Below are 13,194 nucleotides of genomic sequence, written 5' to 3'. Positions count from 1 at the left end.
TCAATCGATCATAATTATGTAAGGCGAGGATGATCTTGCCCTGTGTAAGAGTGGTCACTTCAGTCACGATCAGGCGTTGCTTAACTTAGGCGCCAACCAGCCACCAACCGGCAGTGATTAAGCGTGGGAACTGAAAACGAGCGAAGAATCTACAACCCACATTTCCTTGTTCGCCGATGTTATCACCATCAAAGGCGTTGAAGCGTTCGTTATCCGTCACCGCAACAATTGTCCACCCGAAAGCCCATTGACCCACGATTTTACGGTGGGGTGGAGGGGGGGGGGGGTGGAGTATGACCTTTGCTTAGAAGCTGGAACAAAGGAGAAAACAGGCGGTTGAAGAGATGCTCTGTCTTATCGGAAACAGAGTATTCCCAGAACTGCTCCGGGGAAGCCTTGACGTGGGCAAAGACACAGTCCGTCTACGAAAAGATAATAAAATTAGACTTACGACCAATGATTGGTTTGCGTGATTTTTGCCTTTTTGGACTTTGAAGGTGAAGTAGGTGTAAAACGGATAGCGCCTAGCGATTACGCATGTAAAACATTGTCAGATTAATGCTTTCGACGGAATGGGGATGCTTTTGCGATTCTTCAAATACTATTTTTAAGCATAACATGTGATTCATTCTTCAGAGGAACCATTTTACGAAAGCGAATTGGAAGGTTCTGTGAGTTTTGGGCAGTTTGTCAAAGATTTTTGATCTCAGAGAAGATCACTGATGACTTCTAGCGAGTATAGTTCCATAAGCCTCCATCTCTGAATCATTGAGGTACTGGCTGACTGATCAAAACATATTCGACGATCTAACCTTCGTACGATATCTCTAACCAAGATATTGATTTGCGTCCTAGAGAGATCCTTAGCTCAATTTGCTGAAGTTCTTAGGGAACACTGGGCTAAGTCTACTAATATTCTCAAACCTCTCAACAAGCTTTCCCCTCCTGACTAATATCCCCTCTTTCTGTTTGTTGTTTCTCGCCACACGTTCGCCAGAATCGTCCGAAGCTGACTCGAGCTATCAAAACTCGGCCGACGAAGACTACGCGTACCACCAGAAGCTGAAGGTCGCCAAGGTGGAAGCGGTCATACCACCGTCGCTCAAGTCGGAGCTTACCGTAACGCCGGCCACCAACAGCGTCACCACCACGCCGAACATCAACAACAACAGCATCCACAGCGTGAACGCGAACGGTAGCGGCGTGGAGGAGATCAACGTCGACTACAAGGAAAAGTACGAGCAAACGCTCAAGGAGCTGTTTGCCTGTCGGAAGATCGTCAAAAACCAGAACAAAGCGATTCAGCAGCAGCAGTTCGAAATCGATTTCCTCAACCAGCTACTGAAGGAGAAATGATCCGAAGTGGCGTTCGATAGTCGACGGTGCCGATTCGATCAGCGTGTCACTGACACCGGTGGTGTCCTGTTGGCCTGTTAAAAAAGAGTCCTGTGACGCTGGCGGATGGATAGTGTGATTATTATTAGATAAATTGGGGCTTTCGAAAGAGAGAGAGAGAGAGGATACACACATACAGTCTTGAGTTACCGTCTCATTATAGTCTCGGGTTCTGATAAGTGACAGTGTAAAGTAAAAATAAAACTTTGTAAGAAACACATTCCAATTTATCCCAAAATCCCTTTACAGGAGTGTGGTATGGCGGGGGACAAAGGGAGAGTAGGAAATTACTAGACTAGGGTTAATAAGAGGGAAGAGGTGCGTTAACGTATAGATGAATGCGCTGTATAGGTGTTCAGGGAGGAGGGCATTTGCAACGAGGGTAGGGGGAGAATCATGACACACGTGTGTGACCAATCAAGTTTGGTGAATTATGAAAAAAAGGATATGGAAAAAATGGTTTAAATTAATTTAAATTTTTCAGTAGAGATTCATGTAAATGGGAACGTTTGGTTTTCACCGAGAACCAATGCGTCTGGTCAGTACTGTGTTTTGCCAATCAACCAGAGCACACCTTACACGCATGTGTGAGGGTATCGTTGTATTTGTTAGATAGTAGAAACAGCATGATCTTGCGTGAAATATAGACCAGAATGCGCCAAAAAAAAAATAAAAAAAAAACAAGAGAAAACTCTTGCCAACACACACCGTCAAAAAGTAAGATACGAATCGATTACAAAAGAAAAATATAAATACAATAAAAACCAAACACCCTATTTTCGGTGGTAAAACAAGAGGAGAAGAAAGGAATAATAACACAAACAGATGGAACTTTACAACAAAAAGAAAAACTAGAATAAACGTATATTTAGTAAGTTAGCTAAGGATATTTTGGGATTCTAGTGAAAAGCGATAGATTGCTGCAGGGTTTTGACACATAATATCCGGCTTGGTGTAATATTATTATACAAAAACTACTATTTTAGTGAGAGAAAAAAATCGTACAACAAAGAGAGTAAGAAAAAAGAGCGAAAAAAAGGAATGGTAAAAAGAACAACACAAATATTTAAAAACAAAACTTTCCAAAACTCTCTTTAAGTCGGTTTCGATACGATACGGCAAAAGAAAAACACACTCTGTTGAAACAAAGTACCAGACAGAACAAGAAAAATATAAGAAAAATGTGGTAAAAACAAAAACAGCAAAAAGAAAAAAGAAAAGAAACTCGAAACAGGAATAAAATGGCGCCTTGTTATTAAAATTCAAATTAAAAGGAGAAGAAGAAGAAGGCTTCAAAAATAAAACGAAAGAAAACAAATTAACTTCGTTAATGTATTGTTGAAAAAACCTCCTTCCTTCCCCGTTTAAGAAACAGAAAGACTAAAAACCATTGTACACATGTGTGAGTTTCAGCAAAAAAGTTTGGTGGAAGCATTTGTTTTGTATTATACTTTCTATTAGAAAAGGAAACCTGGAAAGGCACCCCCCCCACGTATATTGTGTAAATATTTTCCACCACAAAACTTTCAAAACTAATCCGTCTCAAATGCAAACACTACCGACAAACCAGGAAGAGAAATGGACAGATTTTAGTGTAGTGTTTTAGAGGTGTGTAAGTAAGTAGTACAGTCCATAACTATAGTTAGGAATACAAAAAAAAACAGAGGGGAAAATGCGGGGGAAAAATGCCACGAGTGTTACAAATTGTGAATGGTGAATGTTACTATTACTACAAACAAAACAAGAGAGAAAAAAACGGCCCGGACCAGACCTTTCTTCTTCTGGTTCGCTGTGTATGTGATCAAGCACATATACCACCTATTATTATTACAATTACTACTGCAACTACTATTACTATTACTACTACAACTACTACTACAGCTACAACTGGTTCGGTACAATCGAAATAAAAAAGAGTTTGCCATAAAAAAACACAATTAAAAAATGGGAAACGTTCAGCTTGATTTGCTTTTCTCACTTAAGTTCGGATCCGAAAGAAATAAAGATTGTTTTCACTTACTTTTCTTCACAAGTAAATAGTGTAATTCATCTAGTTTCGTTTATTTCATAATTATTATTCAATCGATCCAAATTCAGTTCTATTCAATCGAGTGTTTTTCTTCTTTTAGGAAACACGACGCGCACAACACACGTACCATTTAAATTGATTAAAGATAAATCTTAGCTCGTAACTCTTAACACGTTTAACATGATTACAAGTAAAAAAAAAAAACAGTAAAGAAAGAAGTTTTATGCTTCCTTCTCTCTTTCTCTCTATTTATCTCTCACTTGTCTTACATTGTATTTGCAAATAGAGTGCTGTAAATATATGAATATTATTGCCAACTATAATGTTTTTTTTGTTGTAATTTTTCTTGTAGAAAACAACCTTATAGAAATGTATTTTTGTATTGTTTTGTATCATATCAAATTGCTTTTGTGTTTTGTTGTTTTAGAAATGCATTTTTACCCTTCGTCTTTGCCTTTTTACTATTTTTTTCTGCAACATCTCTGGTGCAGGCTTTAATCTTCACTACACAACTACTGCTCATAGTAGAGGAGCTTGAAATCCCTTATTTTCCTCCATTAAACAGAATCGGTACGACTCTCTCTATGCCTCAGCACGCATGTCTTAATTATAAATTTACGTTTCTTAGCTCGTAAATACTCGAAAAACAGACCTAGAAATGATAGTTTTTGCATACAAGCTCTCTGCTTAGTGGCAGTTGCTGACAAGGAAAAGGAAAAAAAAACGCCTCACTCATTTGCTCGCAGTTAAACTAAAATAATATTAAAAAATTAATTTCTTTACACCTTAGCTACAAAATATGTTTTTCGTTGTGAAGTACAGATATGAATAGAAACAAACAGGACTAAAATCAGTTCCACGGGCACGCACACACACACACAGGTTTGCATTGCGACACCAAATACCAAAAGCTGTCCTGTTTTTCTTTCCTATCCTGTATCCTCTGACTGAGATTCAATACAATATACTTCGTTGGTGGAATATAACTAAAACACTGTCTCTCACAACGGATAAGAGTTTATCCTGTTTTACGCTCTACTACCATTTTGGCACGTGGTACTCCCCTCCCCTTTTTTACCCTTTCCATCATCACAATAGAATCCTTTTTTATAAATATATACACACACACATAAACCGAGACGGACAGACACACACACTCACACACGGTAGATAGGCAGCATAGTGCTCGCTCATCCTAAAAATTAAACACCTAAAAGTAAACGGATAATGAACGTCGGAATGAAAAAGCCCAAAACAAACCACCAATAATAACGTCCTTCAACGTGAAGTGTCTTACAAAACTACAAATGAAAACAGGGGTGTGCGTTTGGGTGTGGGTTTGATGAAGGAATTGAAGCGCAAAACGAAAGAACGAGCAAAGGAACAAGCGTCTGATTATGGGAACATCGGGAGATATATCACACGGAATTGCAACCTGCAGCAAATGACCCTTCATTTACTCTTTAATGTTGAGCTGATGGTTGGGTATGTTTAGTCCCCCGTACTCGGACCCAGACGATGAGGAGGCGGTGGCCGAACAGGGTTCACCGCACGCCGTCATCGGTACGTAGAGATCGTCCCCGTTCGCCGGTACGAGCCGCTGGCTGTGCGGGGACGGTGAGGGTGATGATGGTGGCGTAGGGGATGAGTTCGAGGACGATGAAAGATCGTTACCGAGGTTCGATGGGTCGGTGGTGTTGCTACTCTTCTTCGGCTCGGTTATAACGGACGGTACGGCCGGCAGAAGGTTGTTGATCCTTGGTGGTGCGGACAGATTGTTGATGGGACCTGGTACACCGCTACTACTGCTAGCTCCGGTGGTATCGCGCAGTATGTTGATTGCCTTCGGTGAACCACCACCGGAAGGACCGGCCATCATTGCTGCCGTGCTGGCAAGCGTACCGTTCGGTAGTGGTACTCCCGGAATGTTTCCATTTGTGGTTCCTTCTGTCATGCGGAAGTAGTGTGCCTTGTGTGAGCTTCCTGGGCGTGAATAATCCAAGTGATCGTATTCGGTGTCTAGTGGTGGAAATGGGGAAAAAAAAAAATGTGCCAAAATGAAAAATACATCTCACAAAGTAGTGGCAATCAACATAAGCTAATTGTTTTGATTTTTTTTTACACAGAAAAACTTACAAATGTAGGCATAATTTGAGTCCCGTGATAAAGCAGCTGCATGCGTTTTGATAATTTAATTAATTTTAAATACCTTTTAGTTGTTTAAAATGCCTTTTTAAATTTTAATTTTGGAAATAAGCCATCTCAGTTTGGTATGTTGCTTTGATTGCATACTTTTAGGCGCAACACGGATAATCGAACAATCGACGAATCGATGAAATATTTGAATTTTCCGTTTTCGTAAACTTACCAATCGAATCCTTCAGACGAATCTCATCGTACACATGATCCTTGAAGCAGTTCGGATTAGTCATGTCCGCTTCGAAGTTTTTCAAGCTTTCCGGTCCGTAGTGTGAGATGGAGTACGCTACAAATTGCCCAATAAAACATTAATTTTTACAGTAACGAATGATTCCTTTTTGGAGCTGATTTTCTTCGCACTTCCACAGACTTACATTTATCCACACCGTACTCATTGTCCGGATAGCTGTACTTGTCCTGCTTCGGTCGTCGACGGCCAGACATTACGTCACGCAAATTGTTCGGCAACACGTTCCGCAACAGTCCGGTCCTTGCATCCAGCGGTGGTACGATCGTTCCGTTCGAGGAAAGTGTACCCATTGCAACGCTACCATTTGCTCCATCGGTTCGTGCGTACACGGGATTGTCGAAATGGCTCGGCTGTTCCTGGGTCATGTAGTTCACGACGTGGTTTACTTCGGCTTTCAGATTCGCGACACGACGCCGGTAGTAGAGCAGCATTGCGGCGAATATGCACACGAATAGGATCGTTAGTACAACGGCCAATACAGAACCAGAGGAGCCTACGGGTGGGGAAATTGAAAAAGAACCAGTTAATGTAAGTGTTTTAAAACTAGTAGATAAGGACGTATTGGTGCTTAACACAGTGCGTACACTCTTTTCTGTGACACAAGTGCTAAACGCCACGAATTTCATTTCAAAGCCTAATATAATACTGCACAACATTCGCTCTACAACAGCAAAACATACAGAAACATTACCCAATAACCCTTCCCGAGCTTCAACTCGTTCGGCTACTACGGATGATGAGTTAGTAATCTCCTTTTGGCTGCTCTTTTCGTCCTTCTCCTTAGGTTCGTACATAGCGCGGAACATTTCTCGTAAAATGTCTAAATATTCTTCTTGCGATTTACGTGCTTCAATAGCAGAATCTATTCCAATTGCCTCTGAGGAGTCACTTGCAGGAGTACCATTAGAAAGGATTTCATTCTCCGAAGAACTCTCGGATGTAGCTTCTGAAGAAATTATATGTTCATTGACTTCTGTTGTAGATTTTTGTTGGTTAGGAGCGATTTCTACACCTTTCCAATGAGTTGTTGTATAAGAAAATTCAAGTCCATCACTCTCAGTTGTTCTTGCTGTAGCTATCAACTGATCTGCAATAACTCTTTCCGTTGAGCTCTCCAAAGTGATGGATATTGGAATAAGATCCTCATGGGGAGATGATTCAATATCTACTCTCTCTTTAGATGTTTCCAATTCATGATAAGTTGCAACAGTTGTAGTAGATAAATCATCACCCAAGCTTGCCGTGACCTCTTCTTTAATCAACCTAATTATCATCTTCTCCCCAACTTGCAACAAAATCGACTTATTCCCATTGAAACCATGTCCTTTTTGATCGACTCTCTTCTGCAGATCCACATAGGTCACATTTACTTTCAAATCTTCATCCTCCGCTACCCGATAGCTTGTGCTGTTGATGAATGTTTCCATAAAATTTGAGCTACTGCCTCCTATTGAGCTCTCCTCCGTTTGCTCCAACAACGTAACATAAGAGTTCATTTGGACGAGTGTGAGATCCACAAATCCATCCGCTCGATAAAGTAGAGTTATCTGTTGTCCAGGACGTAGAGAGTGTGTCCGGTTGTAGCTTGATAGTAAGCTGTTTCCGGAGAGCGAGAATTCTATGCTAACATTATACACTGCTGCTGCTTTAGGACGATTTTCGTCGTTCGTTACAATGAAATGATGTTCTCGATCATGATGATGTTGCGTATTGGAATTGTTTAGATGATCTATACGAATATTGTATAGTTTCGTAAATGAAGCGAACGACCGTTGCTTACTATTCGATGTTGTTCGAAGGACTAAACGTAGTTCGCCGAGAAAGTACATTTAATAGTATTAATTTCAATAACCCACACTTCCCTTAATGATTTGTGTAAAATTTCCCTAACAAAAATGCAAAAAAAGAACTAAAACTTAATATATGTAATTTTTTTCTCTCTTACCTTCATCGATCTGCGCCTGCGCCAACCGCTCGTCACAGTTCTTGCCGCTCCAGCCCACCATACAGACGCATCCCCTTGCCGCGTGGCACAAAAAGTTCCCTGCCGGACATTCGCACGCATCCATACAATGGTTGCCGTAGAATCCTTCCGGACACACCTCATCGCACCGGTGCCCCATCCAGCCCGCCTCACAAACACACGTTCCATCGTTCTTTCGACATTTGGCATTGTTGTAACAGCTGCAACGCTGGCTACAGTTCGTCCCATAGTACATGTCCTCGCACACCGTTTCACACCGAGGTCCCGTCCAGCCCGGTGAGCACTGACACTCGCCGGTAATGTGGTTACATTCGGCACCATTCCTGCAGTCACACTTTCTCGCACAATCTTGCCCATAATAACCGGACGAACAGGGATGCTCACAGGTCGGTCCAATAAAGCCCGCCGGACAAGTGTACTGACCGGTGATTGGGTTGCAGGTGCGATTGTTTTCCGCCGAACCTGGGCACCGTTCCATACAACCGTGGCCAAAGAATCCTTTCGGGCAGGGTTCGCTACAGCTGTGACCGGTCCAACCGCGCGAACAGATACAAGAACCGGTGATTGGATCGCAGGATGAGTTGTTGTGGCAGGTGCAAATTTCGCTACATGTTTCACCGTAGTAGCCTAGCGGGCAACGACTTTCACAGCGGACACCTATAAAGAAACACAGAAAAAATGGGAACAATAGTTTGTCGAATTACATAAAGAATAAGCAATTTGATTTGTTTCCGTTAAATTTAACAACTCGAATCTTCTAGTCCCAAACCACTAAAACTCACCGCCCCATTCGCGCTTGCAAATACACCGTCCGGTCGTTGCATTACATGCTAAAATATTCTCCAAATGGCAATCGCACAACTGCTCACAGTTTTGTCCGAACCGGCCGGGCGTACACTTCTTCTCGCACAGCTCTCCCGTCCAGCCAGCCGGACACGTACACTGCCCGTTGATCGGATTACAAACGCCACCGTTCTGGCAGTGACACCTTTCCGTACAATCGCGCCCATAATGCTGTGCATCGCATGGCCTATCACATTTGATGCCCTGCCAGCCCGGTGCACAGAGACATTTGCCCGAATCACCTTCGCAGGTCGCTCCATTCATACACTGGCACCGTTCGCTACAGTTCTGGCCGTACATATTGTTCGAGCAGGGTTCTTCACAGCTTTCGCCCTTAAAACCGGCAATACACAGGCATGTTCCTTTTGGGGTGTTGGGAGGAATAAATAAAAAAAAGGGAAATAATGAAATAAATGAAGATAAAGGGGGACAAAACAACACACAAGAAAGAAATTGAACTGAAAGCAAAAAGGAACAAACCATCAATATGTGAACAAGGGGACGAATTTTTGCAGTTACACGTCAGCTGGCAGTCCTGTCCGTAGCGCAGGAATCGGCAAGGTCTATCACAGGCACTGTTGCTCCATCCCGGTTCGCACAGACACTTACCAGTCCATGGATGGCACCTGTTTGCGTTCATGGCACAAAACGATCGTTCGTAACACAGAAAAACATGGAAACATAAAACAAAATTAAAGCACAAACTCAACCAAAATCGAAAGCCTTAAATCATACATTTTCGTGTTGCTCCACTTGCAGTCACAGATGCCAGTACAGTTTGCTCCATATCGATCAACCGGACACACCCGCTGTCCACAATCCGCTCCAGTCCACCCATCCGGGCACGTGCAGCTTCCATCTGCCGTATCACACAGCGCTTCATTCAAACAGCGGCACGTCTCCGTACAATTAAACCCGAACTGATTGTTCGGACAGGAATCGAGACACTTGGCACCCATAAACCCGGCCGCACACAGGCACTGGCCCGTCACCCGATCACAGTCTGCACCGTTGAAGCATTCGCAACGGTTCGCACACTCCAGCCCATACCAGCCGGGCTGGCAGCGATTGGCACACACCGTACCGGTGTAACCGGCCGGACAAATACACTCACCCGTCACCGGATCGCACGTTCCACCGTTCTGGCAGCGACATTTCGACTGGCACTGTTTCCCATGCGTTCCGGCGGGACATGTGTCCGTACATCTGCAAAAAAGCATAACAACATATTATTCAGCGTCCTAGTAAAGAAACCTCAACAAGAAGACTTACAGTGGTCCAGTGAATCCTGGCGCACAGTAACATTCCCCAGACACATTATCACACTTGCCACCGTTCTCGCACTGACAGATTTCGGCACAGTTCTGCCCAAATCGATCGCTGGGACAAGCTTCCTCGCAGTAGCGTCCCTTGAAGCCACGGTTACACTCACAGCTACCGTCCGCCGCATTGCACGCCGCACCGTTCACACACTTGCACGGTTGCTTGCAGTCCGATCCCCAAACGTTCGGTGGACAACCTTTTGAAAGGGAAGAAGGAAGATTATACGTTTAAATCGCACTAATCTACCAGCCAGCGCCCCACACAAACACTTACTAATGTTACAGGTTTTGCCAGCAAATCCTTTGTTACAGCGACACACGTCCGGATTCACGCACGTGCCATTCCCACAACCTGCCTTACATTCCGGTATGCAGTGCGTCTCATCCTCATCCAACCGGTAGCCAACGCAGCACTTCTTCACGATCCGTTGCTTGATGATGGTGCGCGTTTCGTTCACGGTACGGATTTTGATGCGATACGCGGAACAGCGGGGCGGTATGCCGAGACACCACTTTTGGTACCGTTCCTGGTACGCTTCTTCCTTCGGTGTCGTTATTGTAATGGGAATGCTGAAAATGGGACAGAAATGTTGATTACTCACTGTGCTTCGTGTTTTTCTCTATTTGGTAATATTTTTTCACAACTTTTTTTCTCGTTTTAGTTGTTTTTATTTCGTTTCTTAATTCATCTTCCTTTTTTCATCTGCCTCTAATAAATATAGCTCTATACTTTCACTTTTATAGTTGTGTTCTTCTAGGTCCTAACGATTCAACAAATTATTTGCTACTTCATCTTCCATTCTGATTCAGTTTACTTTAATTTCTGGTTCATTATAGCTTGCAGTTTCCCCATTGCTTGCATCTTAATTATTTCTATTTAAAAAGCCTTCCACCATACAGCCAACGAAAAGCAGGTACTTTACCACACAGGGAAACTCAGTTTCACCTTCGTTCATTCACTGATTGCTCTCAGAGATTGGGCAAGCATGCATGGGTAATGTTGTCCAACACTCTAACAAACGTGTAATTAATTTACCTCGAAGGTAAATCACGGCAATCGGTTACTGGTGGAGCTTTCGACGCCATACTTACTTTTCCACTTCCTTACAAACGTTCGGTCCCTCCAGGTGGTCATCCTTGACGAGTTCGCTATACTCCAAAGCACTGCTGTTGCAGTAGACGGTCATCAGCAATATTAAAACCGGGAAGGATAGGATCGCCGTACTTCGCACCATCTGCATCCACGGTTTCTTTCGTGCTCGTGCCATTGCTGTAAAGAAATGTTACGGAATTTCACAAGACACACACACACACACTGCACTTGCAAACTATTGCTGTCGACTTGCTATTATCCACCAGAAGTGCTTCACTTTTTTTTATTTCTACTGTTTAGAGAGGGAGAACTTCATTCATAAGTATCACCGTAGTCTGAATGCGGACAGGTACTTCAGGTCCCTTCACTAGCCCTTGCACCAACACGCACACACCGACGACACACAACTTCAGTTGTAACTGCACAGTGCAATCTCTGGCCGTCACGACAGCCAATCCGCGTCCGTGCACGATGACGACTGGCAAACGGGTGGTGCAAACACGTCAGAGGATGTATTCTTTGTTCCGACCCGTCACCACGCTGTACCCCGCTCACTGTTCTCCGTCGGTTGCCTCTCTTCCGCTATCTGCTGCTCTATGCCCACAGTTCATCCTTGTCGATATGTTCGATTGTGTAATAAGATCTTCATCACCTAATCTTTCACACACTGCAACGATGACTGACGCAATGCTGAACTTTCTGCGCCTCCAGGTTCGTCCAGAATTCCGTTATTTCAAGTACAGCAACGGAGCTGGCAGCGTTGTAGTCACTGTAGAAGAACTGTGAATAAACAAAAGAGATACGACGATTAGTTAGTTAGCGGTTTATGGAGTGAGTTATTCGGAATATTAGAAACCCTCAGGGAAGATCTCCCCCGCACTGGTAACGGTACGACTGGCAAATAGACGACAAATTGAGGTTTGGAGGAAGCTTCTAATTAGCATGGCTGTGCTGGAGGAGGAATAAATGGTGAATTATATACTGTTGTTTGAATTAGAATTAGAATTATACAATTGTGTTTAAGAGAATCATTGAGTCAAATATTCGCCCAAGAAGTTTTCTCTGGCTTCTCTTAAAATACCGAAGATCCTTCAAAAACAAACCAACATAGCGTTATTATACATTTAACAAGCTTTAAACCCTTTGATCGCGCATGGTCTAGACGATATAAAACTTTTATTCTGAGGCTTGAGGTGCATCAAAATGTGGACTTTGAACTCCAAGTCAGATAGCTTCAGCTGTGAAGTTTCTTTGTACAGTGTACCAATGCTATGGATGGAAGACAACATCCTCCACGCTTTGTTGTCACACATCCTCTCCATCGATAAACGGCATAATACGATCATAAATCATTGCCTATCGTATGGTAGGCAGTTCTATAAGACAGTTTCTTTGTTGTTGTACGACTTGCGAAAGCTTATTCAGTTTATAATCTTCAGCACCGATAGCATGTATCAAATGGTAGTACGCAAAACAAGCGAAACATCACGCTTATTTAATCGCTCAGCTCTGTTCCAGGAAAATTTACAGGAAGAACTAATTTAATCAGTGACTCGAATGCTATTCTATCGACTAACAACGGTGACTTGCAGGAGGTAACGATGGAAAATAACGCCATCACACATGTACAATTAATTCGACCATCGATCGCGTTCCGATCGATCGATTACACAGCTCCCCACATAGCACAACACACATTCCTGTTCAGCCAGCCACGGGCTCGACGACGAGTTGCGTGTTTGGAATCGGATACCGGAGTTATAATATGTTGTGGTAATGGCCAACGCACACGTACCCACCCCATCCTCCCTGCCGTTTCTTTAGCCTTCTGGTGACAGTTTATTGGTGGCAATTGCAGTCTCAGCTTACGAGTGCCTTTTTTGATCGTGGAGAATGGTGAATCACAGGAGCAGAAGGCAAAGAAACACAACAAATCGCTTCCCTATTGCACAGCGTCTCGTGCCCACTTCTACCGATCGCACCCGTCGTCTTCTGTGGCAAGTGTTCCTTGTTTGCTTTTGCCGGGTGTCTTTATCGCAATCCACCACAACAACGGGTGGTTGTTCCATCATCAAGTGC

General features: G+C 43.2%; 2 protein-coding genes across 3 annotated transcripts in view; one reads left to right on the top strand and one right to left on the bottom strand.

Annotated features, from left to right (window-relative positions):
- Positions 1–13,194, top strand: part of LOC126562211 (1-phosphatidylinositol 3-phosphate 5-kinase-like) — a 48,219-nt gene that overhangs the window by 23,556 nt on the left and 11,469 nt on the right. For both annotated transcript variants that reach the window (XM_050218656.1, XM_050218655.1), the window contains exon 4: positions 998–1,399. In XM_050218656.1, the coding sequence (XP_050074613.1) occupies positions 998–1,356 (359 nt within the window). In that variant the 3' untranslated portion in view covers positions 1,357–1,399. The remainder of the gene's footprint in view (positions 1–997; positions 1,400–13,194) is intronic.
- On the bottom strand, positions 4,881–11,290 carry LOC126561452 (protein draper). Its single transcript, XM_050217606.1, has 10 exons — positions 11,115–11,290; positions 10,297–10,592; positions 9,973–10,219; positions 9,436–9,906; positions 9,181–9,326; positions 8,640–9,062; positions 7,819–8,514; positions 5,998–6,366; positions 5,793–5,909; positions 4,881–5,443 (listed from the first exon to the last, which is right to left on the bottom strand). The coding sequence occupies exons 1-10, from the start codon at positions 11,288–11,290 to the stop codon at positions 4,881–4,883; spliced, it is 3,504 nt and encodes a 1,167-aa protein (XP_050073563.1).

This window comes from Anopheles maculipalpis, chromosome 3RL (assembly GCF_943734695.1).
Source record: "Anopheles maculipalpis chromosome 3RL, idAnoMacuDA_375_x, whole genome shotgun sequence".
NCBI classification, from domain to species: Eukaryota; Metazoa; Arthropoda; class Insecta; order Diptera; family Culicidae; genus Anopheles; species Anopheles maculipalpis.
This window is presented reverse-complemented; position numbering and strand designations above follow the sequence as displayed.